Source organism: Oncorhynchus clarkii, chromosome 13, assembly GCF_045791955.1.
Source record: "Oncorhynchus clarkii lewisi isolate Uvic-CL-2024 chromosome 13, UVic_Ocla_1.0, whole genome shotgun sequence".
Lineage (NCBI taxonomy): Eukaryota > Metazoa > Chordata > Actinopteri > Salmoniformes > Salmonidae > Oncorhynchus > Oncorhynchus clarkii.
In genome coordinates this window covers 63,459,172-63,483,751 of record NC_092159.1, presented here as the reverse complement: position 1 = coordinate 63,483,751, position 24,580 = coordinate 63,459,172, and the positions used below count along the sequence as shown (strand labels likewise).

Here is a 24,580-nt window from a genome sequence, read left to right as displayed (position 1 = left end):
ATTTATCAAATTAATTCAAATTACTATTTTTGCGCGATGTTCACCATACTTGTATCGCAAAATCAATTTTTTTTTGTATTTTTGGTTTTTATGAGTGTTTATGTCCACTTGTTCTCATGTCTTCTTGGTCTCGTTCGATCCTTCTCTGCTGTGAACCTTCCCATTTCCACCAGAGATCTCAATATAATGGCGAGAGGCTCATGTCTTCGACCCTAACAATGGGAGTCGTTGTCCCAAAGGCGTAAAGGCAGGCGACAAGCTGAGTTCCAAAATAAGCGCATAGAAACGCATTGGGCTTATTTTTGGACAGATTTTGGCGAGAGTGAAACGTCTTGCTTCTCCTCTTTCTCTATAGTTTACATACACTCCCTAAGCCCCTCCCCCTGTCACTCACAACAACAAAATTAAAATTTCAAGCCAATCCCCTGTTTGTCTCAACTCTTCAGATTGAGAGCAGAGCAGACACAACTGCCACAGGAGTATCAATGAACATTGATTGTGGAAAAGAAATGCCCAATTAGTCTCACGTGCATTACAGTATCACATATCGCCAGCAGCATTTTAGTCAAATAAAGACCGTTATACTGGCTGTTTAGTCTGTGTTTTATAAAAAAACACTTATACAAGGAATTGTCAACTCATTCTGATAAATCAGGTAGGACACTTGATTTCAACACCTGAACAAAATGGACAGGATAGCATGCTGCTCAAACAGCTGGAGATGTACAGAAGGGTGTGTTCATCACAATCTGTTCTACCTGGTTAGCTAGCAGATAGATCCACGTTGGCTAAGTGAGCCTATGATCCTATTGCGTGTAATTCGGCTACAACATGTGATGTGTGGTGGAGTTGTAGAGCAAGACTTGTTCGGTAACAAATCCAGTTTCTTAAGGAATCCTGCCAGCTTTCTTTCTTAAGATAGTCAATGAAGAAGTTGACCAATTTTGAGTGTTAATATGTAATCTGTTTGTATTTCTCTCTAGGTACTGATATCTCAGTAGGAGAGGAGGTGGCCATCAAGCTAGAGTGTGTGAAGACCAAGCACCCGCAGCTCCACATCGAGAGCAAGATCTACAAGATGATGCAGGGAGGAGGTACGACACTACACCATTTATCTGTCCCACTGGCCTAGTGGTCATCCTACCAGCCCTCATCTATATCACTGTAACCGGCCTAGTGATCACCTACCAGCTCTCATCGAGATCACTGTAACTGTCCTAGTGGTCATCCTACCAGCTCTCATCTACATCACTGTAACTGGCCTAGTGGTCATCCTACCAGCACTCATCTAGATCACTGTAACTGGCCTAGTGGTCATCCTACCAGCACTCATCTAGATCACTGTAACTGGCCTCACTAACTGTCCTAGTGGTCATCCTACCAGCTCTTATCTAGATCACTGTAACTGGCCTAGTGGTCATCCTACCAGCTCTCATCTAGATCACTGTAACTGGCCTAGTGGTCATCCTACCAGCTCTCATCTAGATCACTGTAACTGGCCTAGTGGTCATCCTACCAGCTCTCATCTAGATCACTGTAACTGGCCTAGTGGTCATCCTACCAGCTCTCATCTAGATCACTGTAACTGGCCTAGTGGTCATCCTACCAGCTCTCATCTAGATCACTGTAACTGGCCTAGTGGTCATCCTACCAGCTCTCATCAAGATCACTGTAACTGGCCTAGTGGTCATCCTACCAGCTCTCATCTAGATCACTGTAACTGGCCTAGTGGTCATCCTACCAGCTCTTATCTAGATCACTAACTGGCCTAGTGGTCATCCTACCAGCTCTTATCTAGATCACTCATGTAACTGGCCTAGTGGTCATCCTACCAGCTCTTATCTAGATCACTCATGTAACTGGCCTAGTGGTCATCCTACCAGCTCTTATCTAGATCACTCATGTAACTGGCCTAGTGGTCATCCTACCAGCTCTCATCTACATCACTGTAACTGGCCTAGTGGTCATCCTACCAGCTCTCATCTACATCACTGTAACTGGCCTAGTGGTCATCCTACCAGCTCTCATCTAGATCACTGTAACTGGCCTAGTGGTCATCCTACCAGCTCTCATCTACATCACTGTACCTGGCCCAGTGGTCATCCTACCAGCTCTCATCTAGATCACTGTAACTGGCCTAGTGGTCATCCTACCAGCTCTGATCTACTCAAAGTAGGTGGACACCCCTTCAAATGAGTGGATTTGGCTATTTCAGGCACACATGTTGACAGGTATAGAAAATCGAGCACACAATGGCCCGTACTGAACAGCTCAGTGACTTTCAACGTGGCACCGCCATACGATGCCACCTTTCCAACAAGTCAGTTTGTCAAATTTCTGCCCTGCTAGAGCTGCCCCGGTCAACTGTTAGTGCTGTTATTGTGAAGTGGAAACGTCTAGGAGCAACAACGGCTCAGCCGCAAAGTGGTAGGCCACACAAGCTCACAGAACAGGACCGCAGAGTGCTGAAGCGCGTAGCTCTTAAGAATCGTCAGTCCTCGGTTGCAACACTCACTGCTGAGTTCCCAACTGCCTTCTGGAAGCAACATCAGCACAATAACTGTTCGTCGGGGAGCTTCGTGAAATGGGTTTCCATGGCCGAGCAGCCGCACACAAGCCTAAGATCACCATGTGCAGTGTTAAGCGTCGGCCTGGAGTGGTTTGAAGCTCGCCACCATTGGACTCTGTGGCAGTGAATGCTTTCCTTGGAGTGATGAATCACGCTGCACCATCTGGCAGTCCGGCGGACGAATCTGGGTTTGGAGGATGCCTGACATTGGACTGGGGGCTGTTTTTCATCGTTCGGACTCGGTCCCTTAGTTCCAGTGAAGGGACATCTTAACAATACAGCATACAATAACATTCTAGATGATTCTGTGCTTGCAACTTTGTGGCAACCGTTTGGGGAAAGCCCTTTCCTGTTTCGGTATGACAATGCCTCCGGGCACAAAGCCAGGTCCATACAGAAATGGTTTGCCGAGATCGGTGTGGAAGAACTTGCCAGAGCCCTGACCTCAACCCAATCAAACACCTTTTGGAATGAATTGAAACGCCGACTTCGAGCCAGGCCTAATCGCCCAACATCAGTGCCCCGACCTCACTAATGCTCTTGTGGCTGAATGGAAGCAAGTCCGTGCAGCAATGTTCCAACATCTAGTGGAAAGCCTTCCCAGAAGACTGGTGGCTGTTCTAGCAGCAAAAGGGGGGACCAACTCCATATTAATGCCTGTGATTTTGGAATGAGATGTTTGACACTTTTGGTCATGTAGTGTATATCCCTGTAACTGGTGACTCTTATCCTGTATCAGACTTGTAACTGCCCTGCGTTGTGTTGCACTGTGCTGGGTCCATACCAGAACACACCAACCTTTAATGTACTGCTGCTAATCTAACTACATTCACTCATCTCAACACATCCCTCTGATATACAGTCCTCTCACCCCTCCTTACCCCAAAACACTCCCCTAACTTAAATAATAACCCACCTCCCCTCCATTCACTCCAGTTCTCTGACCCCGTCTGCCAGATGGCTCTAGTCCAGGCCTGACCTATTGATCCTGGTGTAGATGGAGAGTGTGCTGTAATTAGCTGAGGTGAAAAAGTCGACGGCTCGCTCCCATCAAACAGCCTGTGGTGGGCTACCAGAAATACTTCAAAATAGAAAGGAAACCCTGTACTCACTGGAATACTGTAGTAGTTTGAATGTATTGTTGACCTCTCACTGGAATACTGTAGTAGTTTGGATGTATTGTTGACCTCTCACTGGAATACTGTAGTAGTTTGGATGTATTGTTGACCTCTCACTGGAATACTGTAGTAGTTTGAATGTATTGTTGACCTCTCACTGGAATACTGTAGTAGTTTGAATGTATTGTTGACCTCTCACTGGAATACTGTAGTAGTTTGGATGTATTGTTGACCTCTCACTGGAATACTGTAGTAGTTTGAATGTATTGTTGACCTCTCACTGGAATACTGTAGTAGTTTGGATGTATTGTTGGTCTCTCACTGGAATACTGTAGTAGTTTGAATGTATTGTTGACCTCTCACTGGAATACTGTAGTAGTTTGAATGTATTGTTGACCTCTCACTGGAATACTGTAGTAGTTTGAATGTATTGTTGGCCTCTCACTGGAATACTGTAGTAGTTTGGATGTATTGTTGACCTCTCACTGGAATACTGTAGTAGTTTGGATGTATTGTTGACCTCTCACTGGAATACTGTAGTAGTTTGGATGTATTGTTGACCTCTCACTGGAATACTGTAGTAGTTTGAATGTATTGTTGACCTGCTGCTGCTAAAATACATTAACTGCTGATGTATTCCAGTGAGTGTTGGTTTTCCTTCTTCTCATTGTAATTAGCTGAGTAACAGGACAGAGCCAGTTAGCCCTGGGGTTAACCCTGTCTACATTTACATTCAGCCTCACCACTGTCAGTCCGGATCCTCTGTGACCTTTACCCTGGCCGTTCAGTCAGTCCGGATCCTCTGTGACCTTTACCCTGGCCGTTCAGTCAGTCCGGATCCTCTGTGACCTTTACCCTGGCCGTTCAGTCAGTCCGGATCCTCTGTGACCTTTACCCTGGCCGTTCAGTCAGTCCGGATCCTCCGTGACCTTTACCCTGGCCGTTCAGTCAGTCCGGATCCTCTGTGACCTTTACCCTGGCCGTTCAGTCAGTCCGGATCCTCTGTGCATGTGTCCTAGTTCCACTGACCATCGTGCTGTTTAATGGTGTCTTCCCCCCTCCAGGGTGTGTGTTGTTTAATGGTGTCTTCCCCCCTCCAGGGTGTGTGTTGTTTAAAGGTGTTTCCCCCATGCGGTGTGCGCGTACCTATGCAAGTGCAAGCTTTTGTGTGTGTAACAGCCTGCACTGCCAGTAACAGGCTTATCTCCACCACAGCCATCCAGCCCCTCACCCCTGGAGTGTTGCCCCAGCAGGGTGCTCTGACATTGGGATAGGATGGAGCGATAACCTGGGTTCCTGGAGCCCTGTGGGTCTCATTCGTTTGTGCCCTATATCCTTTTTTTTTCACTGCTCCCCTCTCCTCCACCAATCCCCTCACCTCTCGATCTCTCCATCATTGGTTCTATCCTTTCTCTCTGTCATCTCCCCTCTATCCTCTGTCATCTCCCCTCTATCCTCTGTCATCTCCCCTCTATCCTTTCTCTCTGTCATCTCCCCTATATCCTTTCTCTCTGGCATCTCCCCTCTATCCTTTCTCTCTGGCATCTCCCCTCTATCCTTTCTCTCTGGCATCTCCCCTCTATCCTTTGACTCTGTCATCTCCCCTCTATTCTCTGTCATCTCTTCTCTATCCTTTGTCTCTGTCATCTCCCCTCTATCCTCTGTCATCTCCCCTCTATCCTCTGTCATCTACCCTCTGTCATCTCTCTCATCTCTCCTTTTATCTGCTCTCTCTCATTCTCCCTCTCTCTCTCTCCCACCCTCTCTCTGGCCAGATGGTGTGTGCGCCTGGGGAGGAGAGGGTGGAATAGACGGAAGGGGAAGGAGGGAGGTGTGGGGGAAGGGCAGAGCGCTGCATTCCTCTTCTCTGGGGCGCCGTCCCTCCATCCTCCAGCTCATGAATATTCATACAGTGTGTGTGCGTGGTAAAATGAGCCTCCGGTGTAGCAGCAAGAACAAAGCACAACCATGCTGTACTATATGATCAAACAGAGATGACGCATTATTATCCTCATAGTCCCCATTATCCTACTGACCTCTGGGTCAATACACACCATAGCCCCCATTATCCTACTGACCACTGGGTCAATACACACCATAGCCCCCATTATCCTACTGACCACTGGGTCAATACACACCACAGTCCCCATTATCCTACTGACCACTGGGTCCATGCTGCACGACCATCATTATTATCCTCATAGTCCCCATTATCCTACTGACCTCTGGGTCCATGCTGCACGACCATCATTATTATCCTCATAGTCCCCATTATCCTACTGACCTCTGGGTCCATGCTGCACGACCATCATTATTATCCTCATAGTCCCCATTATCCTACTGACCTCTGGGTCCATGCTGCACGACCATCATTATTATCCTCATAGTCCCCATTATCCTACTGACCTCTGGGTCCATGCTGCACGACCATCATTATTATCCTCATAGTCCCCATTATCCTACTGACCTCTGGGTCCATGCTGCACGACCATCATTATTATCCTCATAGTCCCCATTATCCTACTGACCACTGGGTCCATGCTGCACGACCATCATTATTATCCTCATAGTCCCCATTATCCTACTGACCACTGGGTCAATACACACCATAGTCCTCATTATCCTACTGACCTCTGGGTCAATACACACCATAGTCCCCATTATCCTACTGACCACTGGGTCCATGCTGCACGACCATCATTATTATCCTCATAGTCCCCATTATCCTACTGACCACTGGGTCAATACACACCATAGTCCCCATTATCCTACTGACCTCTGGGTCAATACACACCATAGTCCCCATTATCCTACTGACCACTGGGTCCATGCTGCACGACCATCATTATTATCCTCATAGTCCCCATTATCCTACTGACCTCTGGGTCCATGCTGCACGACCATCATTATTATCCTCATAGTCCCCATTATCCTACTGACCTCTGGGTCCATGCTGCACGACCATCATTATTATCCTCATAGTCCCCATTATCCTACTGACCTCTGGGTCCATGCTGCACGACCATCAATATTATCCTCATAGTCCCCATTATCCTACTGACCTCTGGGTCAATACACACCATAGTCCCCATTATCCTACTGACCACTGGGTCCATGCTGCACGACCATCATTATTATCCCCATATACCCCATTATCCTACTGACCACTGGGTCAATACACACCATAGTCCCCATTATCCTACTGACCACTGGGTCCATGCTGCACGACCATCATTATTATCCTCATAGTCCCCATTATCCTACTGACCTCTGGGTCCATGCTGCACGACCATCATTATTATCCTCATAGTCCCCATTATCCTACTGACCTCTGGGTCCATGCTGCACGACCATCATTATTATCCTCATAGTCCCCATTATCCTACTGACCTCTGGGTCAATACACACCATAGTCCCCATTATCCTACTGACCACTGGGTCCATGCTGCACGACCATCATTATTATCCCCATATACCCCATTATCCTACTGACCACTGGGTCAATACACACCATAGTCCCCATTATCCTACTGACCACTGGGTCCATGCTGCACGACCATCATTATTATCCTCATAGTCCCCATTATCCTACTGACCTCTGGGTCAATACACACCATAGTCCCCATTATCCTACTGACCACTGGGTCAATACACACCATAGTCCCCATTATCCTACTGACCACTGGGTCCATGCTGCACGACCATCATTATTATCCCCATATTCCCCATTATCCTACTGACCTCTGGGTCAATACACACCATAGTCCCCATTATCCTACTGACCACTGGGTCCATGCTGCACGACCATCATTATTATCCTCATAGTCCCCATTATCCTACTGACCTCTGGGTCCATGCTGCACGACCATCATTATTATCCTCATAGTCCCCATTATCCTACTGACCTCTGGGTCAATACACACCATAGTTCCCATTATCCTACTGACCTCTGGGTCAATACACACCATAGTCCCCATTATCCTACTGACCACTGGGTCCATGCTGCACGACCATCATTATTATCCTCATAGTCCCCATTATCCTACTGACCTCTGGGTCAATACACACCATAGTCCCCATTATCCTACTGACCACTGGGTCCATGCTGCACGACCATCATTATTATCCTCATAGTCCCCATTATCCTACTGACCTCTGGGTCAATACACACCATAGTCCCCATTATCCTACTGACCACTGGGTCAATACACACCATAGTCCCCATTATCCTACTGACCACTGGGTCCATGCTGCACGACCATCATTATTATCCTCATAGTCCCCATTATCCTACTGACCTCTGGGTCAATACACACCATAGTCCCCATTATCCTACTGACCACTGGGTCCATGCTGCACGACCATCATTATTATCCTCATAGTCCCCATTATCCTACTGACCTCTGGGTCAATACACACCATAGTCCCCATTATCCTACTGACCTCTGGGTCAATACACACCATAGTCCCCATTATCCTACTGACCTCTGGGTCCATGCTGCACGACCATCATTATTATCCTCATAGCCCCCATTATCCTACTGACCTCTGGGTCAATACACACCATAGTCCCCATTATCCTACTGACCTCTGGGTCCATGCTGCACGACCATCATTATTATCCTCATAGCCCCCATTATCCTACTGACCTCTGGGTCAATACACACCATAGCCCCCATTATCCTACTGACCTCTGGGTCAATACACACCATAGTCCCCATTATCCTACTGACCTCTGGGTCCATGCTGCACGACCATCATTATTATCCTCATAGTCCCCATTATCCTACTGACCACTGAGTCAACACACACTATAGTCCCCATTATCCTACTGACCACTGGGTCAATACACACCATAGTCCCCATTATCCTACTGACCACTGGGTCCATGCTGCACGACCATCATTATTATCCTCATAGTCCCCATTATCCTACTGACCTCTGGGTCAATACACACCATAGTCCCCATTATCCTACTGACCTCTGGGTCCATGCTGCACGACCATCATTATTATCCTCATAGCCCCCATTATCCTACTGACCTCTGGGTCAATACACACCATAGTCCCCATTATCCTACTGACCTCTGGGTCCATGCTGCACGACCATCATTATTATCCTCATAGCCCCCATTATCCTACTGACCTCTGGGTCAATACACACCATAGCCCCCATTATCCTACTGACCTCTGGGTCAATACACACCATAGTCCCCATTATCCTACTGACCTCTGGGTCCATGCTGCACGACCATCATTATTATCCTCATAGTCCCCATTATCCTACTGACCACTGAGTCAACACACACTATAGTCCCCATTATCCTACTGACCACTGGGTCAATACACACCATAGTCCCCATTATCCTACTGACCACTGGGTCCATGCTGCACGACCATCATTATTATCCTCATAGTCCCCATTATCCTACTGACCACTGAGTCAACACACACTATAGTCCCCATTATCCTACTGACCACTGGGTCAATACACACCATAGTCCCCATTATCCTACTGACCACTGGGTCCATGCTGCACGACCATCATTATTATCCTCATAGTCCCCATTATCCTACTGACCTCTGGGTCAATACACACCATAGCCCCCATTATCCTACTGACCACTGGGTCCATGCTGCACGACCATCATTATTATCCTCATAGTCCCCATTATCCTACTGACCTCTGGGTCAATACACACCATAGCCCCCATTATCCTACTGACCACTGAGTCAATACACACCATAGTCCCCATTATCCTACTGACCACTGGGTCCATGCTGCACGACCATCATTATTATCCTCATAGTCCCCATTATCCTACTGACCTCTGGGTCAATACACACCATAGCCCCCATTATCCTACTGACCACTGGGTCCATGCTGCACGACCATCATTATTATCCTCATAGTCCCCATTATCCTACTGACCACTGGGTCAATACACACCATAGCCCCCATTATCCTACTGACCACTGGGTCCATGCTGCACGACCATCATTATTATCCTCATAGTCCCCATTATCCTACTGACCACTGAGTCAACACACACTATAGTCCCCATTATCCTACTGACCACTGGGTCAATACACACCATAGTCCCCATTATCCTACTGACCACTGGGTCCATGCTGCACGACCATCATTATTATCCTCATAGTCCCCATTATCCTACTGACCTCTGGGTCAATACACACCATAGCCCCCATTATCCTACTGACCACTGGGTCCATGCTGCACGACCATCATTATTATCCTCATAGTCCCCATTATCCTACTGACCTCTGGGTCAATACACACCATAGCCCCCATTATCCTACTGACCACTGAGTCAATACACACCATAGTCCCCATTATCCTACTGACCACTGGGTCCATGCTGCACGACCATCATTATTATCCTCATAGTCCCCATTATCCTACTGACCTCTGGGTCAATACACACCATAGCCCCCATTATCCTACTGACCACTGGGTCCATGCTGCACGACCATCATTATTCTCCTCATAGTCCCCATTATCCTACTGACCTCTGGGTCAATACACACCATAGTCCCCATTATCCTACTGACCTCTGGGTCAATACACACCATAGTCCCCATTATCCTACTGACCTCTGGGTCAACACACACCATAGTCCCCATTATCCTACTGACCTCTGGGTCAACACACACCATAGTCCCCATTATCCTACTGACCACTGGGTCAACACACACCATAGTCCCCATTATCCTACTGACCACTGGGTCCATGCTGCACGACCATCATTATTATCCTCATAGTCCCCATTATCCTACTGACCACTGGGTCCATGCTGCACGACCATCATTATTATCCTCATAGTCCCCATTATCCTACTGACCTCTGGGTCAATACACACCATAGTCCCCATTATCCTACTGACCACTGGGTCCATGCTGCACGACCATCATTATTATCCTCATAGTCCCCATTATCCTACTGACCTCTGGGTCCATGCTGCACGACCATCATTATTATCCTCATAGTCCCCATTATCCTACTGACCTCTGGGTCCATGCTGCACGACCATCATTATTATCCTCATAGTCCCCATTATCCTACTGACCACTGGGTCCATGCTGCACGACCATCATTATTATCCTCATAGTCCCCATTATCCTACTGACCACTGGGTCAATACACACCATAGTCCCCATTATCCTACTGACCTCTGAGTCAATACACACCATAGTCCCCATTATCCTACTGACCACTGGGTCCATGCTGCACGACCATCATTATTATCCCCATATTCCCCATTATCCTACTGACCTCTGGGTCAATACACACCATAGTCCCCATTATCCTACTGACCACTGGGTCCATGCTGCACGACCATCATTATTATCCCCATATTCCCCATTATCCTACTGACCTCTGGGTCAATACACACCATAGTCCCCATTATCCTACTGACCACTGGGTCCATGCTGCACGACCATCATTATTATCCCCATATTCCCCATTATCCTACTGACCTCTGGAACAATACACACCATAGTCCCCATTATCCTACTGACCACTGGGTCAATACACACCATAGTCCCCATTATCCTACTGACCACTGGGTCCATGCTGCACGACCATCATTATTATCCCCATATTCCCCATTATCCTACTGACCACTGGGTCAATACACACCATAGTCCCCATTATCCTACTGACCACTGGGTCCATGCTGCACGACCATCATTATTATCCCCATATTCCCCATTATCCTACTGACCACTGGGTCAATACACACCATAGTCCCCATTATCCTACTGACCACTGGGTCCATGCTGCACGACCATCATTATTATCCTCATAGTCCCCATTATCCTACTGACCACTGGGTCAATACACACCATAGTCCTCATTATCCTACTGACCACTGGGTCAATACACACCATATTCCCCATTATCCTACTGACCTCTGGGTCAATACACACCATAGGCCCCATTATCCTACTGACCACTGGGTCAATACACACCATAGTCCCCATTATCCTACTGACCACTGGGTCAATACACACCATAGTCCCCATTATCCTACTGACCACTGGGTCCATGCTGCACGACCATCATTATTATCCTCATAGTCCCCATTATCCTACTGACCTCTGAGTCAATACACACCATAGTCCCCATTATCCTACTGACCACTGGGTCCATGCTGCACGACCATCATTATTATCCCCATATTCCCCATTATCCTACTGACCCCTGGGTCAATACACACCATAGTCCCCATTATCCTACTGACCACTGGGTCCATGCTGCACGACCATCATTATTATCCCCATATTCCCCATTATCCTACTGACCTCTGGGTCAATACACACCATAGTCCCCATTATCCTACTGACCACTGAGTCAATACACACCATAGTCCCCATTATCCTACTGACCACTGGGTCAATACACACCATAGTCCCCATTATCCTACTGACCACTGGGTCCATGCTGCACGACCATCATTATTATCCCCATATTCCCCATTATCCTACTGACCACTGAGTCAATACACACCATAGTCCCCATTATCCTACTGACCACTGGGTCAATACACACCATAGTCCCCATTATCCTACTGACCACTGGGTCAATACACACCATAGTCCCCATTATCCTACTGACCTCTGGGTCAATACACACCATAGTCCTCATTACCCTACTGACCACTGGGTCAATACACACCATAGTCCTCATTATCCTACTGACCACTGGTTCAATACACACCATAGTCCCCATTATCCTACTGACCACTGGGTCAACACACACCATAGTCCCCATTATCCTACTGACCTCTGGGTCAATACACACCATAGTCCTCATTATCCTACTGACCACTGGGTCAATACACACCATAGTCCCCATTATCCTACTGACCACTGGGTCAATACACACCATAGGCCTCATTACCCTACTGACCACTGGGTCACACCATGTTACTCTATCAATATTGGCTAATCAGTGTGATATATATTGCTTTATCATTTTTCTCTACGGTAGGAAACGGACTGAAACAGGGAGGGACTACCCGAACTTGTCCAATAAGAAACACAACATTGTTGTTGCAATATGTTTTGGTAGGTTTTACCCTAATGAATACATCCCAGGTTCTGGAACAGAACCACATGGGAGGAAGATATTTTAGACTCGAGTTCTGTCCCATATTGCACCCTATTCCCTTTATAGTGTACTACTTATGACCAGAGCCCTATGGCACCCTATTTCCTTTATAGTGCACTACTTATGACCAGAGCCCTATGGCACCCTATTTCCTTTATAGTGCACTACTTTTGACCAGAGCCCTATGGCACCCTATTCCCTTTATAGTGCACTACTTTTGACCAGAGCCCTATGGCACCCTATTCCCTTTATAGTGCACTACTTTTGACCAGGGCCCTATAGTGGTCTGATCAAAATGAGTGCACTATATAGGGACTAGGGTGCCATATGGGATACAGACAGGCTATTTAGTGCTGAGTGACCCTACAGGTCCTTAGATGGACACTGTACATTCTGCTGCTTAATATATCCAGTGGTCTGGTCTATGTAGTCTAAGGTTGAGCTGCTTCTAAATATATGTTGCTGTGTCAGTATGGGGGCTCCCGAGTGGCGCAGCGGTCTGAGACACTAGAGGTGTCACTACAGACCCTGGTTCGATCCCGGGCTGTATCACAACCGGCCGTGATCTGGAGTCCCACAGGGCGTCCCACAATTTGGCCCAGCGTCGTCCGGGCTGTTCTTAACCCTGGGCAACATGGGCCTGGGAGGCTCACAGAGATATTAGTATCCACAGTATTCTGTTCTTAACCCTGGGCAACATGGGCCTGAGTACTCCACCAATTATCAATTTTTCGACTCAATATTTATTTTATTCCACAATTATTCATATATATTTTTTATTTTATTTACGTAAAAGCACTGTAATTTAAAGCTAGATTCCTTAGTTGCTACGTCCATCTTTGATATGGCAAACCCTGATGTACCCACTTGATTCTTGAAGAATATAACTTAGAAGTGCTTCATGAGTTCAACTTACTTACTTCAATTTACTCCAATGTTTGGAAACAATGTAAACTAACACTGTGTAGCCTCAAAACATGGTTAAAACTATAATGTTGATATCATGGATGGTCAGTCCTTACATCCATAGCTCTGTCTAATTTAATGGCTATATTTCTCCAGGCCCATCCCTCAGCTTTTTACCAAAACCGAGACTTAGAATTACAGGAAATTAGCTTGAAAACGGACAATTTTTCTCTCCGATGCAAAGAGTTGGACCTTTAAAAAGAAAAAAAATGTTCCTTCTCAGGGCGTGAAACTTGGTTTGTCCAGCCCTGCACTGCCTAAGTCCTAGTTAAACTCCTCATATGCTATTTCTGTCTCACTGGAGTTATGAGGGGGTCCCTGGCCCCAACAAGTTGGAGAACCCCTTATCTAGCGTTTTCAACTGTAGCCTATATACAGGCTGCTGCTGCTAAAAACAGCCTCCTGGTGTGGTGTACTGCTCATTGGGGCGGCAGGGTGGCCTAGTGGTTAGAGCGTTGGACTAGTAACCGGAAGGTTGCGAGTTCAAACCCCCGAGCTGACAAGGTACAAATCTGTCGTTCTGCCCCTGAACAGGCAGTTAACCCACTGTTCCTAGGCCGCCGTTGAAAATAAGAATTTGTTCTTAACTGACTTGCCAAGTTAAATAAAGGTAAAATAAAAATAAAAATTGGAGATGGTCTATGTGCTGCTGTTAGCCTGGCTAACACACACTCTGCCTGGCTAGCCCATATACGTCTCCTCCAGCTTCCAGGACACACTCTGCATGGCTAGCCCATATACGTCTCCTCCAGCGTTCAGGACACACTCTGCCTGGCTAGCCCATATACGTCTCCTCCAGCTTTCAGAACACACTCTGCCTGGCTAGCCCATATACGTCTCCTCCAGCTTTCAGGACACACTCTGCCTGGCTAGCCCATATACGTCTCCTCCAGCGTTCAGAACACACTCTGCCTGGCTAGCCCATATACGTCTCCTCCAGCGTTCAGGACACACTCTGCCTGGCTAGCCCATATACGTCTCCTCCAGCGTTCAGGACACACTCTGCCTGGCTAGCCCATATACGTCTCCTCCAGCTTTCAGGACACACTCTGCCTGGCTAGCCCATATACGTCTCCTCCAGCGTTCAGGACACACTCTGCCTGGCTAGCCCATATACGTCTCCTCCAGCTTTCAGGACACACTCTGCCTGGCTAGCCCATATACGTCTCCTCCAGCTTTCAGGACACACTCTGCCTGGCTAGCCCATATACGTCTCCTCCAGCTTTCAGGACACACTCTGCCTGGCTAGCCCATATACGTCTCCTCCAGCTTTCAGGACACACTCTGCATGGCTAGCCCATATACGTCCCCTCCAGCTTTCAGAACACACTCTGCCTGGCTAGCCCATATACGTCTCCTCCAGCTTTCAGAACACACTCTGCATGGCTAGCCCATATACGTCTCCTCCAGCGTTCAGGACACACTCTGCCTGGCTAGCCCATATACGTCTCCTCCAGCTTTCAGGACACACTCTGCATGGCTAGCCCATATACGTCTCCTCCAGCTTTCAGGACACACTCTGCCTGGCTAGCCCATATACGTCTCCTCCAGCGTTCAGGACACACTCTGCATGGCTAGCCCATATACGCGTCCTCCAGCGTTCAGAACACACTCTGCCTGGCTAGCCCATATACGTCTCCTCCAGCGTTCAGGACACACTCTGCCTGGCTAGCCCATATACGTCTCCTCCAGCGTTCAGAACACACTCTGCCTGGCTAGCCCATATACGTCTCCTCCAGCGTTCAGGACACACTCTGCCTGGCTAGCCCATATACGTCTCCTCCAGCGTTCAGGACACACTCTGCCTGGCTAGCCCATATACGTCTCCTCCAGCGTTCAGAACACACTCTGCCTGGCTAGCCCATATACGTCTCCTCCAGCGTTCAGAACACACTCTGCATGGCTAGCCCATATACGTCTCCTCCAGCTTTCAGGACACACTCTGCCTGGCTAGCCCATATACGTCTCCTCCAGCTTTCAGAACACACTCTGCATGGCTAGCCCATATACGCCTCCTCCAGCATTCAGAACACACTCTGCCTGGCTAGCCCATATACGTCTCCTCCAGCTTTCAGGACACACTCTGCCTGGCTAGCCCATATACGTCTCCTCCAGCTTCCAGAACACACTCTGCCTGGCTAGCCCATATACGTCTCCTCCAGCGTTCAGAACACACTCTGCCTGGCTAGCCCATATACGTCTCCTCCAGCTTTCAGGACACACTCTGCCTGGCTAGCCCATATACGTCTCCTCCAGCTTCCAGAACACACTCTGCCTGGCTAGCCCATATACGTCTCCTCCAGCGTTCAGGACACACTCTGCCTGGCTAGCCCATATACGTCTCCTCCAGCTTTCAGGACACACTCTGCCTGGCTAGCCCATATACGTCTCCTTCAGCGTTCAGGACACACTCTGCCTGGCTAGCCCATATACGTCTCCTCCAGCTTTCAGGACACACTCTGCCTGGCTAGCCCATATACGTCTCCTCCAGCGTTCAGGACACACTCTGCCTGGCTAGCCCATATACGTCTCCTCCAGCGTTCAGGACACACTCTGCATGGCTAGCCCATATACGTCTCCTCCAGCTTCCAGAACACACTCTGCCTGGCTAGCCCATATACGTCTCCTCCAGCTTTCAGAACACACTCTGCCTGGCTTGCCCATATACGTCTCCTCCAGCTTTCAGGACACACTCTGCCTGGCTAGCCCATATACGCGTCCTCCAGCTTTCAGAACACACTCTGCCTGGCTAGCCCATATACGTCTCCTCCAGCGTTCAGGACACACTCTGCCTGGCTAGCCCATATACGTCTCCTCCAGCGTTCAGAACACACTCTGCCTGGCTAGCCCATATACGTCTCCTCCAGCTTTCAGGACACACTCTGCCTGGCTAGCCCATATACGTCTCCTCCAGCTTTCAGGACACACTCTGCCTGGCTAGCCCATATACGTCTCTTCCAGCTTTCAGGACACACTCTGCCTGGCTTGCCCATATACGTCTCCTCCAGCTTTCAGGACACACTCTGCCTGGCTAGCCCATATACGCGTCCTCCAGCTTTCAGAACACACTCTGCCTGGCTAGCCCATATACGTCTCCTCCAGCGTTCAGGACACACTCTGCCTGGCTAGCCCATATACGTCTCCTCCAGCGTTCAGAACACACTCTGCCTGGCTAGCCCATATACGTCTCCTCCAGCTTCCAGGACACACTCTGCATGGCTAGCCCATATACGTCTCCTCCAGCGTTCAGGACACACTCTGCCTGGCTAGCCCATATACGTCTCCTCCAGCTTTCAGAACACACTCTGCCTGGCTAGCCCATATACGTCTCCTCCAGCTTTCAGGACACACTCTGCCTGGCTAGCCCATATACGTCTCCTCCAGCGTTCAGAACACACTCTGCCTGGCTAGCCCATATACGTCTCCTCCAGCGTTCAGGACACACTCTGCCTGGCTAGCCCATATACGTCTCCTCCAGCGTTCAGGACACACTCTGCCTGGCTAGCCCATATACGTCTCCTCCAGCTTTCAGGACACACTCTGCCTGGCTAGCCCATATACGTCTCCTCCAGCGTTCAGGACACACTCTGCCTGGCTAGCCCATATACGTCTCCTCCAGCTTTCAGGACACACTCTGCCTGGCTAGCCCATATACGTCTCCTCCAGCTTTCAGGACACACTCTGCCTGGCTAGCCCATATACGTCTCCTCCAGCTTTCAGGACACACTCTGCCTGGCTAGCCCATATACGTCTCCTCCAGCTTTCAGGACACACTCTGCATGGCTAGCCCATATACGTCCCCTCCAGCTTTCAGAACACACTCTGCCTGGCTAGCCCATATACGTCTCCTCCAGCTTTCAGAACACACTCTGCATGGCTAGCCCATATACGTCTCCTCCAGCGTTCAGGACACACTCTGCCTGGCTAGCCCATATACGTCTCCTCCAGCTTTCAGGACACACTCTGCATGGCTAGCCCATATACGTCTCCTCCAGCTTTCAGGACACACTCTGCCTGGCTAGCCCATATACGTCTCCTCCAGCGTTCAGGACACACTCTGCATGGCTAGCCCATATACGCGTCCTCCAGCGTTCAGAACACACTCTGCCTGGCTAGCCCATATACGTCTCCTCCAGCGTTCAGGACACACTCTGCCTGGCTAGCCCATATACGTCTCCTCCAGCGTTCAGAACACACTCTGCCTGGCTAGCCCATATACGTCTCCTCCAGCGTTCAGGACACACTCTGCCTGGCTAGCCCATATACGTCTCCTCCAGCGTTCAGGACACACTCTGCCTGGCTAGCCCATATACGTCTCCTCCAGCGTTCAGAACACACTCTGCCTGGCTAGCCCATATACGTCTCCTCCAGCGTTCAGAACACACTCTGCATGGCTAGCCCATATACGTCTCCTCCAGCTTTCAGGACACACTCTGCCTGGCTAGCCCATATACGTCTCCTCCAGCTTTCAGAACACACTCTGCATGGCTAGCCCATATACGCCTCCTCCAGCATTCAGAACACACTCTGCCTGGCTAGCCCATATACGTCTCCTCCAGCTTTCAGGACACACTCTGCCTGGCTAGCCCATATACGTCTCCTCCAGCTTCCAGAACACACTCTGCCTGGCTAGCCCATATACGTCTCCTCCAGCGTTCAGAACACACTCTGCCTGGCTAGCCCATATACGTCTCCTCCAGCTTTCAGGACACACTCTGCCTGGCTAGCCCATATACGTCTCCTCCAGCTTCCAGAACACACTCTGCCTGGCTAGCCCATATACGTCTCCTCCAGCGTTCAGGACACACTCTGCCTGGCTAGCCCATATACGTCTCCTCCAGCTTTCAGGACACACTCTGCCTGGCTAGCCCATATACGTCTCCTTCAGCGTTCAGGACACACTCTGCCTGGCTAGCCCATATACGTCTCCTCCAGCTTTCAGGACACACTCTGCCTGGCTAGCCCATATACGTCTCCTCCAGCGTTCAGGACACACTCTGCCTGGCTAGCCCATATACGTCTCCTCCAGCGTTCAGGACACACTCTGCATGGCTAGCCCATATACGTCTCCTCCAGCTTCCAGAACACACTCTGCCTGGCTAGCCCATATACGTCTCCTCCAGCTTTCAGAACACACTCTGCCTGGCTTGCCCATATACGTCTCCTCCAGCTTTCAGGACACACTCTGCCTGGCTAGCCCATATACGCGTCCTCCAGCTTTCAGAACACACTCTGCCTGGCTAGCCCATATACGTCTCCTCCAGCGTTCAGGACACACTCTGCCTGGCTAGCCCATATACGTCTCCTCCAGCGTTCAGAACACACTCTGCCTGGCTAGCCCATATACGTCTCCTCCAGCTTTCAGGACACACTCTGCCTGGCTAGCCCATATACGTCTCCTCCAGCTTTCAGGACACACTCTGCCTGGCTAGCCCATATACGTCTCTTCCAGCTTTCAGGACACACTCTGCCTGGCTAGCCCATATACGTCTCCTCCAGCTTCCAGAACACACTCTGCCTGGCTAGCCCATATACGTCTCCTCCAGCGTTCAGAACACACTCTGCCTGGCTAGCCCATATACGTCTCCTCCAGCTTTCAGGACACACTCTGCCTGGCTAGCCCATATACGTCTCCTCCAGCGTTCAGGACACACTCTGCCTGGCTAGCCCATATACGTCCCCTCCAGCTTTCAGGACACACTCTGCCTGGCTAGCCCATATACGCGTCCTCCAGCTTTCAGAACACACTCTGCCTGGCTAGCCCATATACGTCTCCTCCAGCGTTCAGGACACACTCTGCCTGGCTAGCCCATATACGTCTCCTCCAGCGTCCAGAACACACTCTGCCTGGCTAGCCCATATACGTCTCCTCCAGCTTTCAGGACACACTCTGCCTGGCTAGCCCATATACGTCTCCTCCAGCTTTCAGGACACACTCTGCCTGGCTAGCCCATATACGTCTCCTCCAGCTTTCAGGACACACTCTGCCTGGCTAGCCCATATACGTCTCCTCCAGCTTTCAGGACACACTCTGCCTGGCTAGCCCATATACGTCTCCTCCAGCTTTCAGAACACACTCTGCCTGGCTAGCCCATATACGTCTCCTCCAGCTCCACTCTGGAAGACATGTATTCACTATGACAGATGCTAAAAGCACGTCTCCCCACACTTTAGCTTTAAGACTAAGAGACAAACGCACCAGACTGTGTGTGTGTGTGTGTTGCGACACAGGGAGATTGCTGGAGCATGGAGAATATACTTGGCATCTCGTGTGTCTGTGTGTGTGCTTCGCCTATGTCTGTCTCTGTGAACTAGTGTCTGTCTGTAGCTGAGCTGGGTAAAGTGTAAAATGCTGATCACCAGTCTACTACTCTATTCTCTCTACTGTATTAGGGCAGGCAGGCAGGGCAGGCAGTCCAGTCTAAAGGCAGGCAGGCAGGGCAGGCAGGCAAGCCAATCTAAAGGCAGGCAGGGCAGGCAGGCAGGCCAGTCTAAAGGCAGGCAGGCAGGCGGGCCAGTCTAAAGGCAGGCAGGCAGGCGGGCCAGTCTAAAGGCAGGCAGGGCAGGCAGGCAGGCCAGTCTAAAGGCAGGCAGGCAGGCAGGGCAGGCAAGCCAGTCTAAAGGCAGGCTGACCTCCCTCTGATGACAGTCAGGTAGATAGACACTAGGTTAATATGAGCTGACCTCCCTCTCTGATGACAGTCAGGTAGATAGACACTAGGTTAATATGAGCTGACCTCCCTCTGATGACAGTCAGGTAGATGGACACTAGGTTAATATGAGCTGACCTCTCTCTCTGATGACAGTCAGGTAGATGGACACTAGGTTAATATGAGCTGACCTCCCTCTCTGATGACAGTCAGGTAGATAGACACTAGGTTAATATGAGCTGACCTCCCTCTCTGATGACAGTCAGGTAGATAGACACTAGGTTAATATGAGCTGACCTCTCTCTGATGACAGTCAGGTAGATAGACACTAGGTTAATATGAGCTGACCTCCCTCTGACAGTCGGGTAGATAGACACTAGGTTAATATGAGCTGACCTCTCTCTGATGACAGTCAGGTAGATAGACACTAGGTTAATATGAGCTGACCTCTCTCTGATGACAGTCAGGTAGATAGACACTAGGTTAATATGAGCTGACCTCCCTCTCTGATGACAGTCAGGTAGATAGACACTAGGTTAATATGAGCTGACCTCTCTCTGATGACAGTCAGGTAGATAGACACTAGGTTAATATGAGCTGACCTCTCTCTGATGACAGTCAGGTAGATAGACACTAGGTTAATATGAGCTGACCTCCCTCTCTGATAACAGTCAGGTAGATAGACACTAGGTTAATATGAGCTGACCTCCCTCTCTGATGACAGTCAGGTAGATAGACACTAGGTTAATATGAGCTGACCTCTCTCTGATGACAGTCAGGTAGATAGACACTAGGTTAATATGAGCTGACCTCCCTCTCTGATAACAGTCAGGTAGATAGACACTAGGTTAATATGAGCTGACCTCCCTCTCTGATAACAGTCAGGTAGATAGACACTAGGTTAATATGAGCTGACCTCCCTCTCTGATAACAGTCAGGTAGATAGACACTAGGTTAATATGAGCTGACCTCTCTCTGATGACAGTCAGGTAGATAGACACTAGGTTAATATGAGCTGACCTCCCTCTCTGATAACAGTCAGGTAGATAGACACTAGGTTAATATGAGCTGACCTCCCTCTCTGATGACAGTCAGGTAGATAGACACTAGGTTAATATGAGCTGACCTCTCTCTGATGACAGTCAGGTAGATAGACACTAGGTTAATATGAGCTGACCTCCCTCTCTGATAACAGTCAGGTAGATAGACACTAGGTTAATATGAGCTGACCTCCCTCTCTGATAACAGTCAGGTAGATAGACACTAGGTTAATATGAGCTGACCTCCCTCTCTGATAACAGTCAGGTAGATAGACACTAGGTTAATATGAGCTGACCTCCCTCTCTGATGACAGTCAGGTAGATAGACACTAGGTTAATATGAGCTGACCTCTCTCTGATGACAGTCAGGTAGATAGACACTAGGTTAATATGAGCTGACCTCCCTCTCTGATAACAGTCAGGTAGATAGACACTAGGTTAATATGAGCTGACCTCCCTCTCTGATAACAGTCAGGTAGATAGACACTAGGTTAATATGAGCTGACCTCCCTCTCTGATAACAGTCAGGTAGATAGACACTAGGTTAATATGAGCTGACCTCCCTCTGATGACAGTCAGGTAGATAGACACTAGGTTAATATGAGCTGACCTCCCTCTCTGATAACAGTCAGGTAGATAGACACTAGGTTAATATGAGCTGACCTCCCTCTCTGATGACAGTCAGGTAGATAGACACTAGGTTAATATGAGCTGACCTCTCTCTGATGACAGTCAGGTAGATAGACACTAGGTTAATATGAGCTGACCTCCCTCTCTGATAACAGTCAGGTAGATAGACACTAGGTTAATATGAGCTGACCTCCCTCTCTGATAACAGTCAGGTAGATAGACACTAGGTTAATATGAGCTGACCTCCCTCTCTGATAACAGTCAGGTAGATAGACACTAGGTTAATATGAGCTGACCTCCCTCTCTGATAACAGTCAGGTAGATAGACACTAGGTTAATATGAGCTGACCTCCCTCTGATGACAGTCAGGTAGATAGACACTAGGTTAATATGAGCTGACCTCCCTCTCTGATAACAGTCAGGTAGATAGACACTAGGTTAATATGAGCTGACCTCCCTCTCTGATGACAGTCAGGTAGATAGACACTAGGTTAATATGAGCTGACCTCCCTCTCTGATAACAGTCAGGTAGATAGACACTAGGTTAATATGAGCTGACCTCCCTCTCTGATGACAGTCAGGTAGATAGACACTAGGTTAATATGAGCTGACCTCTCTCTGATGACAGTCAGGTAGATAGACACTAGGTTAATATGAGCTGACCTCCCTCTCTGATAACAGTCAGGTAGATAGACACTAGGTTAATATGAGCTGACCTCCCTCTCTGATGACAGTCAGGTAGATAGACACTAGGTTAATATGAGCTGACCTCTCTCTGATGACAGTCAGGTAGATAGACACTAGGTTAATATGAGCTGACCTCCCTCTGATGACAGTCGGGTAGATAGACACTAGGTTAATATGAGCTGACCTCCCTCTGATGACAGTCAGGTAGATAGACACTAGGTTAATATGAGCTGACCTCTTGTGATTTTGTTTTTATTGCATCTAATCTCAGCCTGAACTGAATCAAATGTCCTCCCCTCCTCCTCCTCCCTCTGTCGTCCTCCTCTCCTCAGATCTGTGTAGAGGTCACCTTGAGCTTTTGTGTGTGTGTTACATTCTTCACCAACTATAGTATGTTGTCAACCATCTCCACGCTGCGATAGGCTGTAGCTGTGTTCTGCTGCCATCGTGGTATCATCCTGGCCCCAATACCAGGGCTGTGATAGGATATAATTTGGGGCTAGTTCCTGGTTTCAGCTCCTAACTCCTCCCTCTCGGTGCTAAATGCTACTCCATCTGTTACAAGTCATTTGCTGTAATGTCAAACTTTCTAGAGACATTATAATACATGAATAATAATATTTTTTTCTCTCCTAAATGTTAATTTAACTCTTTCCCCCTACAGAGGTATAAATGGGTATATGATTAAACACATGGTTACTTTAACATGACTAACATCCCTCTCTCTCTCTCTCTGTCTCTGTCTCTCTGTCTCTGTCTCTCTCTCTGTCTCTCTCTCTGTCTCTCTCTTTGTCTCTCTCTCTGTCTCTGTCTCTCTGTCTCTCTCTTTGTCTCTCTCTCTGTCTGTCTCTGTCTCTCTCTCTGTCTGTCTCTGTCTCTCTGTCTCTATATCTGTCTCTCTCTGTCTGTCTCTGTCTCTCTGTCTCTCTGTCTCTGTCTCTCTCTCTCTCTGTGTCTGTCTTTCTCTCTCTCTCTGTCTCTCTCTGTGTCTGTCTCTCTCCTGTCTGTCTCCCCTACAGTGGGTATCCCAACGATAAAGTGGTGTGGGGCGGAGGGCGACTACAACGTGATGGTGATGGAGCTGTTAGGACCCAGTCTGGAAGACCTGTTCAACTTCTGCTCCCGCAAGTTCTCCCTCAAGACTGTCCTGCTGCTGGCTGACCAGATGGTGAGAGACTGGCGTGTGTGTGTGTGTACCGAGGCAGGGCGCGTGCCAACCTGGGGGTATGGGACCACCTTCAGGAGGCCACTATAACGGGGGCTACCCCCATTCTGAATGACACTGGCCAACACCCCCATCCTGAATGACACTGGCCAACACCCCCATCCTGAATGACACTGGCCAACACCCCCACCCTGAATGACACTGGCCAACACCCCCATCCTGAATGACACTGGCCAACACCCCCATCCTGAATGACACTGGCCATCACCCCCATCCTGAATGACACTGGCCAACACCCCATCCTGAATGACACTGGCCAACACCCCCATCCTGAATGACACTGGCCAACACCCCCATCCTGAATGACACTGGCCAACACCCCCATCCTGAATGACACTGGCCAACACCCCCATCCTGAATGACACTGGCCAACACCCCCATCCTGAATGACACTGGCCAACACCCCCATCCTGAATGACACTGGCCAACACCCCCATTCTGAATGACACTGGCCAACACCCCCATCCTGAATGACACTGGCCAACACCCCCATCCTGAATGACACTGGCCAACACCCCCATCCTGAATGACACTGGCCAACACCCCCATCCTGCATGACA

At 48.9% G+C, this 24,580-nt stretch overlaps 1 protein-coding gene across 1 annotated transcript in view; it reads left to right on the top strand.

Moving 5' to 3' along the window:
* Nucleotides 1-24,580, top strand: part of LOC139365247 (casein kinase I) — a 75,105-nt gene that overhangs the window by 25,317 nt on the left and 25,208 nt on the right. The window contains exons 2-3 of the mRNA XM_071102749.1: nt 984-1,094; nt 23,815-23,963. Coding sequence (XP_070958850.1) covers nt 984-1,094; nt 23,815-23,963 — 260 coding nt within the window. The remainder of the gene's footprint in view (nt 1-983; nt 1,095-23,814; nt 23,964-24,580) is intronic.